The sequence below is a fragment of the Macrobrachium rosenbergii genome, chromosome 12, assembly GCF_040412425.1.
Source record: "Macrobrachium rosenbergii isolate ZJJX-2024 chromosome 12, ASM4041242v1, whole genome shotgun sequence".
Lineage (NCBI taxonomy): Eukaryota > Metazoa > Arthropoda > Malacostraca > Decapoda > Palaemonidae > Macrobrachium > Macrobrachium rosenbergii.
In genome coordinates this window covers 58,451,433-58,468,744 of record NC_089752.1, presented here as the reverse complement: position 1 = coordinate 58,468,744, position 17,312 = coordinate 58,451,433, and the positions used below count along the sequence as shown (strand labels likewise).

The following is a 17,312-nucleotide window of genomic DNA, read 5'->3' as shown; positions in this document are numbered from 1 at the left end:
ATAGAACTTTCAGACTGCAGCCAAAAGGAAAAGTGGATGTGTACCAACTGGATGGCAGGCTTCCTCCCCTACCATCGGTACCAACTACTAGTAACCACCTTGTTTTTTTAATTAAATGGCTAGCTTCAGCTTGCGCTGAAAGTTAATCCCATATGTAAAGACCAAAAGTTTGTATGTTAGGAAAAATAGAAATTACTTTAAAAATAAATTTGTCATTTTGAGCTGTATTTCATTAAATTTGGCTTGTGTATGTTCAAGACTTTAATGCAGTTCATGTACAGGCTGTCCTCGCTTACTGGCAGCATTGGTTAACGGCAATCTGGTTTTTCGGTGCTTGTCTAGTGACACAGTTAACTGGATTTTCGACACCGGTCTCCGGTTACCGGAGAAGATCTCCATTTAGCGGTGCCAATATCCAGTTAACAGCGCTGTTAAGCTGGTTATTATTGCTATTATCGCAGATGTTCGGTTAGCAGCACTCAGCCGGGAATGGAACCCCTGCCCTTACCCGACTGGGGACTGCCTGTAAAGGGAGCCTCCACTAAGGTTTTTCATTGTTGCTGCCATATATTGGTGAACGAGAACTACATTGTAATCTAAGGGTGTCTTTCCAGATACAGTCAACCCCCAGTATTCGCAGGGATAGGGACCACAAACACCCGCGAAAAATCCATGAATATTTGACGTCCCCCTCTGAAAATGCTTGTAACTGGCTATTTAAACAGTTAAAAAGACCAGACCCCTCTAAAAACATAACTGCTTATTTTAATAATTCAGACACAAATATATACCTTAAACTATCATCTAAAACACTTTAATATCATTTATAAGTCATCTTACAACATTACCCTTAAAAATATATGGCTTACAGGTAAGTGTGAAAGCTATTCAAGTTACCCCTATTTTCAAGTACATCCATTTTCTCATACCTTAAACCATCATCCTACACAGGATATACCTTAAACTATTTTCTAAAACACTTTAATATCACTTCAAAGTTATCTTACAACATGACCCTTAAAACTATATGGCTTACAGCTAAGTGTGAAAACTATTCAAGTTACCCCTATTTTCAAGTACTGTACATCCATTTTCTTTCATACAGGCTACAACTTTTAAATTTGGAAAGAACTTATCCTTGGATAAAATATTGGAGTCACTCAGTGGCATGGTAATCTTGTATTCGTTAGGTTTATCCTCACGGTGTGGAGATTAAATACGATTATTGCAGAGCATTAACTCCTCTGGTTTGTGCAGGGAATATTATGTCCTGAATCGATAGGTAACCTTTTTTAGTCTACTGCTTTTTAAACCTTGTTGTGGATTTTCGGAAGCTTGGAGGTACTCAGTGTTGAGTATTAGAAGTGTCCTTTTGTATAGATGTACTCGTTAGTTATTTATTGTTGGCTCTCTAGGGTTTGGCACAGTAACCCTGCCCATCCTTTTGCTGAAGGGGGAATCCTCCAAAGAGACCTCAGCTATCTTCTTGATGAGGATCTTGTACCTGAGTGACAATTCTAAGGTGGCAGTAATAGCTTAAGGATTGAGTTCACTGGTTAAAACAAACACTTGGTTTGTACAAAATATTTTGTTACTAAGTAGCCTTTAAAGGGTTGGCTGATTTGCACTTTGCCCACCTCCTTTTTCAAATGTGGGAATCGGCTAGATAATGGAGAGGTAAGGTTCATTTCAGAAATATTAATACTTAATTTAAGATATATTTTTTTATTTTATATATTTTTTATTTGAAATACTTACCTTTCCATTATATTGCCCTCCCTAACTTCTCACATTCAAAGTGGACAGACTGACTGACTGGCTGCGAGTGTTTGTACCTATCGGTCCCCTGGTGGGGGTGGGGGAAGTAGATGGGTAGGAGGCAGGTATTCATAGAAAACCGAGTGTTCTTGGTTTTTTTTTTTTTTCAATCTTTTGAACTGCCGCAGAAGTAAAAGCTATATAATGGAGAGGTAAGTATTTAAAAAATAAATCTTATAAGTATTTATAATTAGGTTAGAACAACACAGTTTAGTCTGATTGTACCTATCTGTAATAAAAATGATTTGAATAATCAAATTATATTTAGTTTTTATATAAGTGACTTACCCACTAATTACATAGCTGTAGTTTTCCACATACGGCAGGCAAAATTCAAATTTCACGGGTAGCGCTTTGATTGCTCAGTGTAGATGCACAGCACTGCCTCCTAACAGCAGTGCTAAGAATGAGTTAGCTATCCACCTCATTCTGTTTTCTGCCGTACTCGACTAAACATCGAGTGCTTACTGCAGCTTATACATATTTTCTGGTTATTTCACCAGATTTCGGTAGTATTACACAACCAACGGAACGCATATTTCATAGCCTTCGAGCAGAGTTCTTTCAGGACGAGTTTTTTTTTTTTTTTTTTTTTTTTTTTTTTTTTTTTTTTTTTTACACCTTGATTTAGATTCATCAACAAGCCGGTAACATTTTGGCCTTAAAAGTAGTTCTCGAATGTTACACCATTCTGTTAGGGCAAAACTTTTACATTTATGTTTTGCTTACCGGGCTTAGACTATTCCATTAGGCCAAAAACTTTTGCATTCATGATTTATATACTGGGCATATGCTGCACCCAGCCACTGGTAAGTGATAGCCTTTAAAGTAACTCTTGAATGTTATGCCATTCCTTTAGACAAAACATTTGCGAATTATTGTTTGTTTATCGGGCCTATGTATCTTGCAAGCCTCCGGTAAATTATTTTAAAGTAATTCTTAAATATTACGCAATTCCTTTAGGCCAAAACGTTTGTAATTTGTTTCGTTTACTGGGCCTGGGCTACTCATCACACTTTCCTTTGCAGAAAACTGAAAAGTTTAGTGGCTGGAATGTAGTAAGGAGAGATTGGTGCAAATGTTTGACTGCGGTGAACGAGTTTTGGCTACCAGCTCTTGCTTTGGCAGTACTTTGGAAGTTACAGAGAAGGTTCGAATGGGCCCAGCGTACAGAGGTGTTTTTCCTGGTATCACTCAGTTGTGAACGTTAGTGATGGGCGTAATCGGTTACTGGATCCGATCACTAATTAGAGAATAAAAACACATATGTTCTAGAATATTAGAGTCGGATTTGCTTTGATACTTTATTGCTAAAACTACTTTTTGATATTAATATGACAAATACAACAATAATTTGTATTTTTCTTAACATACAAACCCAACACCATATGATAGAAGTATCCTTAGGCGCGCATGTGCAGACGGCTGTGGTAAACTACTTTTTAATGTTAATTCATCATTGTTTTAGAAGATACACATACATTTGTTATTTTAAAATGCATATATTACTGAACATATAAAATGCTAATGTTATTCATACATTTTATGCATGTTTTTATGCTCAGATACCAGAAATTGCTATATAGATATAAAAAAGTAGTTAGTAATCGATTACTAATCGATTATTTTTCATGAAAGTAATCGGTAACCACAATTACCAAAAATCAGTGAAACGCCCACCACTAGCCTCCATCCTCCTCCTGCCTCCTGGACCCAGCTCAGAGCACGCAGCACCCAGCACCAGCTCATGTCCGCCTGGTGCCAGTTCTCTCCTGTTACTAGCCCTCCTATTTTATCGACTTGTTCCTGTGCCTGGGTCCTTCGTTTCCTTCCCATGCTTTTGCCAGCCTTATATTTCAATTATCATGAATTTAACCATTATAACAGTGAAGTGTTGTGCAATGGAGGTGGTGTCTACTCGCTCCGGATGCTCCTAGACGAAGGTCCCTGTCCCGCTCCCCCACACTGGGGAGAAGACAAACTGGAGGTCCAAGGGAGATCGGGGGTTTACATACGGGTGGTCATCCCCTCACTCGAGCCTCATCTCTCGGCCTTCCTACATTTTCGCTTTGGTTCCCTCCATCACTTCTACCTTCACATCTGGATTCAGCTTCCAGCCTCCTAGTACCAATCAGCTAGCACTGGGTGACAACTCCCAAATGCCTGCTCCCCCCCCCCCTCTTCCAGAGCACTTGGCTCCATTGGTGCTCGGTTTCCACCGCTGAGCGCCTAACACCCTCTCACGGGCTAGTTTTTTTCTTTTTTTAGAGGATTGTGTTTGATATATAGAATTGATAATGGCCTGCTTTTGGACTAGGCCTCTGTTTTTTGCTGTGCCTAGATTTTGGTAGATTATGGACTTTGCTGCCTTTTTTTAAGTTTGCCAGATATAAGTTCTGTTCCACATACAGCTCCACATGTGCTTCAGGCTGTACGAGGTACTGTCAGTCCACATGGGCAGCAGAGTCGACAGCAAGTTCGCACTTTGTCTGCAGTTTGCACTGTGATCCTCTAACAACAATAGAACTTCAGTGGGCAAATCAGCTCTGAAGGTCTGGCAGTCGTATTAAGCCGTCAGAAGAGTGTCCTTCTTTCAGAGTGGGCCTTCGATCCCCTGGGGTCTCAGGATCTGTGGACTCTATGAGGTGAGACGACTTTGGGCCTGTCTGTCACTGCAAGGACCCTTCGCCTCCTACCTTGGATTCTCCAGTCCCAAATTCTCTAGTAAGGGCAACAGTCGCCATATACAGACCGATCCTTCTTGGTTCCCCTCGCCTTATACATTCTTATGGTTCAGGGAAGCCTTAACTATCAGGCTCATTGTAATGTTACGAGGACCCTCATAACACGTTCTGCCCTATGTAGAATGACTCCTAAATCTGCGACGGTCATTGGTGGACCCTCCAGGTTACTTCCCCAACCGTTTCTCCTCCATCAACTTCCCTCAAGAGATACCGCTAAAGATGTCCACTCTTGCCCAGACAGGCTTCAGGCGATCCAGAGGCTTGTCAGTCGAAAAGGTTTTATACATGTTGGAAAGACTGTGGCATGCAAATGTCAATCTTTTAGCTTCATCTTACCAGACTAAGGGGTCAGTTTTCCGTAACTTTTACCTCAGACACTTTGTCTCCCCTTTTGAGACATCTCTGACCCAATGGGAATTTACCTCTTATCTAAGGAGGTCTAGGTTCTTTAGCACTCCTCCATTTACAAGTATAGAGCTATGCTTAACTCAAGTTTAAGCACAGGGCCCTCCATTTACAAGTATAGAGCTATGCGTAACTCAAGTTTAAGCACAGGGCCCTAGATTTATTCCGAATCTCCGCCCCTCGTCAAGTCCTCTACCCAGCCAAGCAAGGAAGAAATTGTCTCGGATTGTTCGTTACCCTTGGGTATTTTAGCCAAGTTCAAGGTCCCATCCCAGACCTGGATCCATTCTTTCTCCTTTTAGATTGTTACGGACTCCCTTGACTTTCAGGAACACCCAACATCTCATTATCTAACTCGCCTGGCGACAGCTCCTTTGGTACCAGCTACAGCCTGATGCCAGCTCATGCTCCGAGTGTCCACCAGCTCCCAAACTCTGAGCTCGCCTGGCGTCCAGCTCCTCTGGCACCAGCTCCCAAGTTCTGAGTGTCCGCCAGCTCCCGAACTCCTACCTTTCCTGGCGCCCAGCTCCTCTGGCGCCAGCTCCCAAGTTCTGAGTGTCCGCTAGCTCCCGAACTCCAAGCTTTCCTGGCACTCAGCTCCTCTGGCGCCATCTCATGGTTCGAGTGTCTGCCAGCTCCCGACCCCCAAGCTCGCCTGGCACCCAGCTTGTCTGGCTCCAACTCTTGTTACAAGCGCCTAGCAGCGCTCCCCAGCTCAGAAGTAGTATAGGGAGCTCTCTTTCCAGTTGGAGGTGTTTTTTTTCCAGAAATTCCCTGAGCTGAACCAGAAATCAGAGGACCTTGCATAACCTAGGGAGTTATGACAAGAACCCGTCTCTTCCTCTGTCTAGAAGTGTTGTCCTCCATCTTTTTTAAGAGTGCATTTTGCCTACTTTGAAGCAAAGCTAAGGACGTCAGAACAGTCTCTACCTCCTTAGTTTTCAGACGCTATATGCTCTTCACATCCATTCTACTATCGACATACTGGAAGTGTAAGCGATCTTTGCTTCTCACTATTTTTATGAAAGCGTAAACGGTGTCGAAATTTTCCAGTACCTCGAGACCATATTTAGTGACTGGCATGGCATCACGAAAGGAAGCACAGGGTGTTATCCTGCTATCTCTTCACCTTTCCAGTAAGGTGCTGAGTTTTGGAGAGCCTGGGAGTACAACATACCTGGAACACCCACCACTCTCAGTGGATTTGTTGTTGTTTTATTTCAGTGTAGCTGTCAGTGTTATCTGGTTGTTTTTATTTTGGTGCTGCGCCCAGGGCAAGGGCGGGCACCTATCATGCTTTGCTAGCCATCGGAGCACTTCCCTAGCTGCGACGTTCCCCGTAAGTAGAAGGCAACCCTTGGCTATACCGCCATGCCACTATGAGTTCAGATGATCACCAACCAGAGGTAGTATCCACCTGCAGAAGGTCTCTTAACTGATAGGAAATGACAAGCATTGTTTTCAGTGCTAGCAACTTTTCTATTTCAAATTCATTACATGACTTATTGTTTTGGAGTAGAATATGTCCATGATCCCACCTTCTATCAATGTGGAATCTGTTATGTAATTACTGGGTAAGTCACTTACATAAAAATGATATTTTTATATAATAAAATAAATTTTTACATATACTTACCCAGTAATTACATGATCTGAGCCCTCCCTCCTCCCCTCTGATGGACATTAGGCATAAAACAGAATGAGGTGGTTAGCCAAGTCATTCCTAGTGTTGCCTTCAGGGGGCAGTACTGTGCACCTACACTGAGCAATTGAAGCGCTACCCGCAAAATTTGAATGTAGGCTGCCGTACATGGAAAACTATAGCTATGTAATTACTGGGTAAGTATATGTAAAACTTTATTATAAAAATGTCATGTTTAAAAGCAGTACTATTCATACCAAAATGTGTTTGATAAAGAAGCATATTGTAGCAACTGAGGTAAAATACAAGTAAAATTGCACATAAAATATCCATCATGAAATTTATTTCGTCTTTTTAACTGAGGTTCTCCCCTTTTTTTCCCCCTCAGGTCCCCATTATTGCAGACAGACTTACAAAGAACGACAAGAAATACTGAAACATCAATATTTCTTTCTCTGCCTTTGTGGTCCCTGTTCTCAGCCGCAGTATAGACTAAGAGAGGTATGTGTATGTACCTTATCTTATTCTCCTAATTATAAGTGCTATTGTATGTGTTGTTTTGTTCTGTCTTTTACAGTATGTAAACTGCATGTGCCATAGCTAAATTATTTCTGTTTCTGCAAATTATAGTTTCACTTGTCCTTTTCATGGTATTTCATATGAATATTTGCAAACTGAAAAATAAAAGTGAGAAAACAAACAGTTATAGTAACTTTAAGAAATACATGGTAGAAGTATGGAAGACCATTTTAGAATTTTGTTGACTGTGTAGTAAGTCTATTATATGTACTTGTTGAAATTAATGATAATTTAGTGTTCATGTTATCTAGGCTGCGTGGAGTGGATTCCACTGTGAATCTTGCAAAGGCATATCAACTTGGACTGTGAATGGAAAGAGAACTACAGATGATTCCTCAAGTAATCATGGCCTTATGGCTTGTCTAGAATGTCACAGGATGGAAAAACCTTCTCACGAACTTGTGCAGATTTGTACAAAAGTCAGTGCCTTACATGAGGATGGTGAGTTGAGTAAAATATTCTTTTACTTTTCCTGTGCTGTACTAAAAATACCTGTTTAGGAGTTTTTAATAGCCAACAAAATCATGTGCTAAAACAATATGATAACTTGTATTAATATAGCCACATGTTTAAGGAGATAGACTAGCCATTTTCATCTGTACATGAAAATTTTTTAAAGAAATGCTAAATTAATTTGACTCAAAACTCGCCTCACTAGATGCGTATGTGCACAGATTGAAAATATATTTCCAGAAATTTACAATGTCCATTTTCTGGTTAGTTAATTGCAGTGATGTATTAAATGTTTGTAACAAAAAATGAAAATAGGAAAGAGTAAGACACAGTAATTAGTAGTGGTCCTTAGTGTGTTTTCTTAAGTATAAAGGAAAAATTGTTGTCTTATTACATTTGATTATTGAAGTGTAAGGTTGTAGTCTAAAGGTCACATTTATTATTATTCAGGTGAGCTACATGACAGCAAATTTTAGGTAGAGCTAGTATTAAATTTGCTCTTCCAGTGCACATTCTTTTATTTTATACACATCATCTGAGTTGTTTTGAATACTCCTAACACAGTTGAAAATTACATTTACCCACTACAATTTTTCAGCAATCTAAGTAAAGTTTTAAAACTTTTTTTATTTGGAATGAATCTTACCTACTGTTAAGTTACCTTTATCTTCACGCCATTTGGTGTGATCGGCATTAAAAAATCAAAATACATACGCTTGGCTAACCCGCTCAGACTGTCACTGTAGTCATCTATTTCCCACCAGATGGTGCTGGAATGTTTAAGCTCTTGTCATATTTCTTCATGTCGACCTACTATACTGACATTCGGTATAGTACCGAAATGTCAGTAATATTCAGGTGATTTCTGGCTAATTTTCTCCAGTACAGTGTTGTGCTTGTTTCTGTTTTTGCTTTATGTCATCTACAACAAGCAGAGATGAAAGCATTAGGCTGTATAGGAAAAAGTTTGTGAACATCGAATGTTTAGGTAAGATGACTGCTTAGTCTATGTTAGACTAGCTGCTTTGGCATGAGTGTGGTTCCCTTGATATGTAGATTTTGAGTGAACTGATGAGAGGATGTAAATTTTGTGTAGTATTGGAAGATGTTGGAGGCCAATATTTATGTAGACAATTAGTTAGGGCACACCAGAAGCTTACTCAATCTTTTCCTTTTGTCTTCTGGTGGTGGTTTTCCACCATTGACCTACCTGATAGCCCAGGTTAATTCCACTCTCATTCTGCTCTGCCATCTTTTGCTCCCAATGAGGTTTAGGAGAAAAATAATAATTGACATATTCTTTTATTAGTTAGGATTTCGATCAAAAATATTAGGGCCAGATTGCCCCTCCTCCCCCTGCGAGAGAGAAGGTGTTGGATCCTTGGCATTTGTCTGTAGCCCACCCTCTGGACTGCCCTGTGTTAGTTGGTTGTCTCCGCTGACAGGGAACCAAGGCGTGTCTCGGGACCAAGGTTCTGTGCCCTTCGACACCTCTTTCTCGACCAATTTTTCCGGTTCGAGTTCAGAGCCAAACAACTCTGGCTGGGTTCAGAGTTTCTCTCTCTCATTCGTGGGCTCCAGTGTTGCCAACTGTGACGACCTGAAATCTGCGAAACGTAGAGGTTTTTCCTCCTAAGTTGGCAACTTTGGCTGGATCCTATTCCTTCACTTTTGGAGAGAGTATGGTGATGTAGGCAGATAGTAGAGTTAGGAATTTAGACATATTACATTTGCCTCAGTCATTCTGAGTCATGTGTCAGTTCTGCTTTTTTTTTTTTTTTTTTCCCCTTCCTCCTGGTATTGTCCCCAAGCAGACAATAACCCATCCCCCCCTTACTGAGTTTTCCTCTCTGTCGTCTCATATTCGATACATTGTGGCATTTATTCCTTTTCATATAGCGGCTCTACCTTTTCCACCAGTTACTTAGCTAGAGTGAGTTAGCCTGGTGATAGATCAACTCTCGCTTCTCAAGTATTCGCCTTTCAGATGGATTCACGGTTTTGTGATGACATCACACGAGACCTCTCTTTCCCCATCTGTGCAGATGACACCTCTATCGTCTAGGTTACATGGTGATGTCATGTAGGTTCCCTTTACCTTCTTTACTCATACAGGCGCCTCCGCCTGTCAAAGGGCTACGTGGTGACATCATGCAAGAATCGTCTTCCTTCCCCACCTGTGTTACTTACTACTGGCATCCTGTGACGTCTTTGCTGACATTACGTTACATGGTCCTCCATTTAGACTTGAGGAGTTTCATGGTGGTATTGTTTCAACCATGATTTGGTTAATTCTTATTTAGTATTTAAGCGATGCATAGCTCTTGTTCCGTTTTTGCTTCCTCTTGCAAAGCTGAATCCGGTAACTGGTGCTCTTTAGTTTATTCTACCTTGGCTCCTGTTAAATAAGTCAGTACTAATTTTGGTAGGGTGAATTATCATAAATGTAGAGCCTTTGGGAAATGGATGAACAGTCGAAGAAAAATGGAAACTGTTTAGTGTATGATGGTTCTCGGATGTCACTGCATCTTTTTCCAGTTTTGAAGCTGCTTAGAGCAGGGTGAGGTCTTACATACGTTACATGTTTTTCACCTTCCTCTGTTCAACTTGCAGTTTCTAGTTCTTGGACCTAGGAAGTGTAGACTCCTCTAATAGGTAAGGTAATTTGGTCTAATTGTGAGGTGAAAGTACCTTTGAATGCGGTATTTCGTTCTTTATGTATACTGTATACGATGTAGATATAATGATATCTGTAGGTTAAGCTATCCCATGTTTACTATACCTTAGGCTAGGGTAAAGTAGGCCTAAATGCCATAGGTTAGGCTTTCATACATAAGTATAAATACTGGTCTAATGGCTTTGTGGCCAAATTTGGGATGTAGAGGTGGATGTATCAGTATATAACAGATAAATAATACATAATACATTTAAGATAGGATGATGATAATATAGTAGTCCTGAAGATGATAGACCTACTTCCAAGGCTAATGGGAGGAATGTCTTTTTCTACTTGCAACTCTGTTGTAAAGTAACAGAAACAGTTGTGTAAAATCATGTAGGTAGCCCTGCTCAACCCTTAGCAGCTGTTTTTGAGAGTGGTCCATCATTGTCTCCTTAACCCCTAAGTGTTAAGGCCATCAGCACTAAAGTTCCATGAAGAATTTCCCAATTTGCTCTTGAGTTCTGCTTCGGCAGAGTTCTAGCTCACATTCTCAGTGAAAATTTTACACGTGTAACCTTAACTGAAGTTTTGAACTCTCAGTTCAAGTAGGATGTGTGGATCCTCAGATTTTCAAAAGTGTCTGGCATAGTGTCAAGTAAAGCATTTGGTAGTGATGGTTCTCAGGGAAAGATATTGTGTACTTTTTGTTATATTTTACCCCCCATCAAATTCCTAATATCCTTCTCTTCACACAAAAGTTCAGAGTTTGGAAGGGTAGTTTGGATAGTTGTTTTGCAACAAGGCCATCAAGCATTGGGTATGTCCTGTCTCAACAAGGTTATTCATATTACTCCCTTTTCTGTGAGTTATTCAGTTGGGTCCTGGCAGCTTTTCAGAAGAGAAAAGGATAAGCTCTGTCAACTTGTAGGACACATACTTCCACTTTCCAGTACTCCTTCAGTTGAATTAAAGTATTCTGTGAGTTGAAGGCTTAGCAGTATGGATTCATCTGCTTGGTATCAGAGTACTGTAGTTCTCCCATATTTGGGTGACTGGTTCGTTTCACAACAATTTGTTATGATTAGAATTATGTTTTATGTCTAGCCTTAGGAGTGAACATTTTTTCACGGTTGACTATGCTTTTCTAACATAATCAGTTGTTTATTTGAGGATGAGGATCAACTATCTCTTGCTGAAAGTTTTTTTTTTTTTTTTCCAGCAGGTAGAAGGACAACAATTCTCTACAGTTTTTAACTATTTGCGTTGGCCTGTAGACCTCAAGAACCTTTACACTGTCCTCAGGTGTCTCAGAGGCAGATTGAGGGGCTAGTCTGAGAAACATTTGAGGTCAGAAATGGAAGTGTATTCATCCTACAGCTCTTGACAGTTTAGAATAGTTTTATGCAAGTCTCAATTCCTACACAAGACAAGGAGGAGAGACAGTTCAAGAATTTTGTTCAGGCTAACAAAGAAACTTTTTCTTTGGACAGAGTCCAGCAATGTCATTCCATTTCCTCATTTTGTCCAAAGAAGAAACCTTGGTATTGCTCACCAGTAAGGGCAAGGTCTCCAGTCAAACAGTCTTCTCTGCCTCAGGTTTGCCAGAAGTTTTGGAACCTTGAGGGAGACCCAACACCCATTTGTTCGTGACTGCCCAAAACACTACTATGCCAGTTTACTGCCCCCCAAGCCAGGATCCTCAGGCATGGGCAGTGGATGCCTTCCTTCTAGATGGTTAAATTTAGACCTTTAGGTTTTCCTCTTTTGGCTGTTTTTGAGGAAATACTCAACAAGTTGTGAACACTGCAGATCACAAGGATGATTTTGTTAGTGCATTCGTGACCCCAAGGGAATGGTTCCCCCAACTTACTTTACTGGTGATAGATGTTCCTGGTCTTCTTTCATCCAGGAAGGATCTTTTCAGACAGTCTTATTCAAGAAGATTCCATCAATCCTCCACGTACTTCATCTCACCATGTGGAGATTGTCATTTGCCTGTTATAAGCTAAGCTAAGGGCACTTCTAGAATGGCCAAAGAAGCAATCCTTAAATCTAGAAGGGGCCCCACTGTTAGACTTGTGTATCTATGACAGTAGTTAGTTTTTGATCTTGGTGCTTGTTATGAGTGATATCCAGCACATGTTCCACTAGATATCTGGATTTAAGCTCTGCCAGTATCTCAGATATGCAAAGCAGTTTTCTGTCACAGCGATCCAAGGTACCACTTTTCATTGCTTTCAGTTCTACACCATGCTGACTGGAGTGTTGCTCACGATTTAAGCTTGAAAAGGCTTTCAATCTTTCGTGCTGGGAATTTCATCTTCCAATCATGTTTTATGGTGAAATTTAGACTTAAGCCTTCAGATGTTAACATAACCTCAATTAAGCCCTTTGATAAGGCATCACTTAAGAACTTTGAAGACACTTTTCTTTTAGTTCTTGTTATGGCTAAGTGTAATAGTGGGCTTCAAGCCCTTCCTTGTATGGGGACTTTGTTTTAGTGGCAACCCCTCTCTTTTCTTTCTTAGCACAGAGAAAAGATATAGAGGAGGAAGCCCTTCCCAGTTTTGTTAGAGAGCCTAATCTAGCTACTTTGGTAGACAGTGAAGAAGTGGCTGTCTTTATGTCCAGATTAGACCTAGTAAGAGGTTATAGTAGTGAGCTTCAAGTCCTATCTTGTTCTTTGGCTTTGCTCTAGTGGCAACCTCTCTCTTCTCCTTCACTGCTTAGAGGAAAGACTGAGAATTGTAAGCCCTTCCCAGATTTATGACAGTGCCTAATTTAACTGCTTCGGTAGCAATGGATTAAGGGGATCGGCCGCCTAATAAAACCCAATAATCTTTAAAAAATTCGATTTGCTGAAAAAAATTCTATGGCTTCGTATAGGGTTCAAGAATGTGTCCACGAAATATTATGCTAAAATTTGCCGTATTTCTCTAGTTATGGCCTAAAATGTAACAATAACTATATACCCATAAAACACCAGTAGCGCAAATGATTTAGTCTGGTATAGTTTTTGCGATATATATTACGAAAACTTCCTTTGAAATGAAATGTATAATGTCAATAATATCCTACTCGGCACCTTTTAGTTATTCCTAGCCATGACAACGCACACGTCATACCATGACGCCCGATTGTGCTTTAGAGTTGCCTATAAACTTCCAAGCTAGAAGGACACGTTTTTCATGCTCGCTAGCCTTGACTGAACTCTGTATTTTCTGCGGTGTTTTTGTTTTTTCACCGTGCCTAAAAGGTCCATGAGTTCACTTCATGCTTCTAGAATGCGGAAAAGCCAAGTGGAAAAGTCCAGGCGAGAAGTAGAAGAAAGAGTTCAAGAAATTAGTGCCATAGAGGGAATGGAGCGACGGAGAGAGAGAGCTGTCGCCCATCAAACGGCGCAGGCAGCGATCTCTGCTGACCAGAGACCAACCACATCCACCCCTAAACGCCTTTTTATTTGTTCGTCACTACCAAAGGGCAAAGATATTTTAGAAAAAGAAAGCAGTAGCTCGGAGGCTGATATTATAGACGATCCTGAAAATAAAATGATCATAATAAGTGAAGCAAGACTTGATGAATTACTTGAATCACGAATCCCTAATTGTGAATGTAAAGTAATTCCCAGGATCCATTTGGCAAGGGATGGATTCGAGACACTAATAAAAAAGTGTAGGCAACTATGATACCCTAGAGTAATACCTTGCAGCAAGATCAGACAGGGGGGGACCAGGAACCTAAAATTTATAAGAATGTGTCTTAGGCACATAAGTAATCAATTAATATTCTTATTTATAATCATTTTGCATTAATTAATACCCAAAAATAAAAATTAAAACCATAGAATTAATTGTAACACAGTCTTTGAAGTCCCTTTTACTTTTTTTATGTAACTAAAACTTTGAAGGCCCGTTTCTCAAAACATAAGTTTTTCGCCTTTAAAATGCATCTCCTCCTTAGTATTGGACCAATCTAAATGAAATTTTAAATATAGCATGGGGAAACATGGTAGATTAAAACAAAGCCGGGAATTTTTAATATTTTGAGTTTCTTATTTTTGGCAATTTTTTTTCTGTAATTTTTCCGGGAAAATTTCATAAAAAAAAAAAAAAAATTCATATCTCGAAAAATAATTGAAAAATCAAAAACCCCCGGCTTTGTATCGAAGGTCCATATGTGTTTTATACGTGGTTCAAATCTCATCCCTTAAAACCAAAAAGCAAAGGAGGAGATGCATTTTGAAAATGGCCATTTTTGGCCGAAAAATGCTCTGGCGTCACAAAACCTAAGGTCACTGAACAAAAATTTTTTCCCCAGAAGTTCCACACAATATCCTTTAACAAACCCCCTATATATCAACAACCTGTCGTTAAAAAAGTCGGAAACCGGCCGATCCCCTTAATGGCTGTCTTATGTGCAGTTGGAACTCTTAAGGGTTTACCTGGACATTCATAAACCTGTAAGAGGAGAACTTAAGAATTTATCTATGGTGTTAGAAGGCCAATCACTCCTATGTCCAAGATGGCTAATGCCTATGCACACAGAGTAGATTCCTGAGTTTTTACCATTTTTGGAAATAATCCTCATGGCTTCCGTCCTGTAAACATGTCTTTATTTCCTTTAAAACCTTCTTCTAGAAAAGGTTGTCCTGCAGCTCAGGGGAGTTATAACTGTTTTTGCCTCATTATTTGTGCCTGTTAAATTTTAACATGAGGTGTTCAGCCCTTAGTCCTTTCGTTGCAGTGGGGACTCTTGCTCCTGAACCAAATGAGATAGTAACCTTGCTTTCTGTCATATCGTTGGTTGTTAGAAATCCTGCTATTGAATTTTGGGAACATGACAGTACACTTTTGGTGTATAGGACACCTTCTTATATAATGGTGGTATTTGTCTTTAGTTTTGGACTGTTGGTTATGGGCTTTCGACTCAGGTATAGAGGTCACAAATACTCCAGGAGGTCGAGTCCTTTTTTCTCCTGTAAGGATCCTCTGACAAGTCTTGCTATGAGGACCTTACACCCGGTTGTAGTTACATCATTTGGTGACCGTACTTACCAGTAAGGATCACACATTAGGCAGGAATGTTGAGAAGCTTTTTTCTCCCCTTTTAAAAACCTTTTACTTTGCTTGGCTGAATACTGTTTCTCTGGTTGCACTAACCCACCATCCTCATTCAATGTGGTAGTCAGCTAATTTTAAGCAGTAGGTAAGATTCATTCCAAATAATGATAATTTTCATGATAAATTATTTAGATACTTACCTACTGTTGAAGAGGAAATCCACCTAACCTCCCCACATCTTAGTGGGCGTTCATGAAGAAATATGACGAGCCTAAACATTCCAGCACCATCTGGTGGGAAACAGATGACTATGAGTGACAGTCCAAGCGAGTTAGCCAAGCATTTTTTTTTCTTTTTAATGCCGATTGCACCAAATGGCGCAAAGATAAAGCTAACTTTAACAGTGGGTAATTATCCAAATAATTAATTTTATCATGAAAATTATCTAAGCAACTTAAAGTGTCTTCTAGCCGGTTGGCAGCATGGCACATGCATACCTTCAGCCCTTTGGCCCCTGCTAGGAGACAGCCTCACTCGCTCACGTAGTCTGGAGATGAGGTCGCTCATGTAGACTGGAGATGAGGCTTGACTTGATGAAGAGGAAACTGTATAGCTGATTGGAACAAATGCCCAATTGAGAGCTTACTTGCTTGAGATTAGCAAAAAACCTAATGTTCTGAAAGATGGGGTCATAGTTGTAGCATTTTTCTGGAGTTATAATTAGTTTTGTAGAATTAAATTCTCCTTTGCTGATATGTACTGTATGTGCCAGCATATAAGGTGACTCTGCGTTTAAGACAACCCCTTATTTTTCATGTAAAAATGTAGGTTTAGAGGTATGTTTGCTGTATAAGATGACCCCCAATTTATTGAATTAATAACACTGTCAGCTGATGTAAGTTGCTTGGTATTTAACCTTTAAACGCTGACTGGACGTATCGTACGTCGACTAAAATTGTCTGTTGGGTGCCGAGTGAACGTACCGTACATCGACTACAAAAAATTTCAACCTTTGGTCAACTTTGACTCGACCGAAATGGTTGAAAAACACAATTGTAAGCTAAAACTCTTACATTCTAGTAATATTCAATCATTTACCTTCATTTTGCAACAAATTGGAAGTCTCTAGCACAATATTTCGATTTATGGTGAATTTTTGAAAAAACTTTTTCCTTAAGTCCGCACGGTAACTCGGCCGAAAATTTCAGAAATTCTTTCGTCATTTTGTCGTAATTTTTGCACCATTTTATATTAGCCATTACATAAAGTTTTATATATGAAAATGTGCGCAATTTCATGTAAAATAGAACGAAAAGCAACCCATGGTTGTAGCTTTTATTAGTTTGGAAATATTTTCATATAAATCATAAGTGTCAAAATTTCAACCTTCGGTCAACTTTGACTCGACCGAAATGGTAAAAAAACGCAATTGTAAGCTAAAACTCTTACATTCTAGTAATATTCAATCATTTACCTTCATTGTGCAACAAATTGGAAGTCTCTAGCACAATATTTCGATTTATGGTGAATTTTTGAAAAAACTTTTTCCTTACGTCCGCGCAAGAAATTCTTTCATCACGTTGTCGTAATGTTTGCACCGTTTTATATTAGTCGTTACATAAGGTTTTATATATGAAAATGTGCGCAATTTCATGTAGAATACAACAGAAAATAACTCATGGTTGTAGCTTTTATCAGTTTTGAAATATTTTCATATAAATCACGATAAGTGCCAAAATTTCAACCTTCAGTCAACTTTAACTCAACCAAAATGGTCGAAAAACGCAATTATAAGCTAAAACTCTTACATTCTAGTAATATTCAATCATGTACCTTCATTTTGCAACAAACTGGAAGTCTCTAGCACAATATTTCGATTTATGGTGAATTTAAACAAAAAAAAATTTTTCCTTACGTCTGCGCGCAGTAACTCGGCCAAACATCTCAGA

At 39.6% G+C, this 17,312-nt stretch overlaps 1 protein-coding gene across 3 annotated transcripts in view; it reads left to right on the top strand.

Moving 5' to 3' along the window:
- The window catches only part of LOC136843686 (SET and MYND domain-containing protein 4-like), a 100,182-nt gene that overhangs the window by 41,892 nt on the left and 40,978 nt on the right, over positions 1–17,312 (top strand). For all 3 annotated transcript variants that reach the window (XM_067112249.1, XM_067112251.1, XM_067112250.1), the window contains 2 exons: positions 6,998–7,110; positions 7,440–7,629. In XM_067112249.1, coding sequence (XP_066968350.1) covers positions 6,998–7,110; positions 7,440–7,629 — 303 coding nt within the window. The remainder of the gene's footprint in view (positions 1–6,997; positions 7,111–7,439; positions 7,630–17,312) is intronic.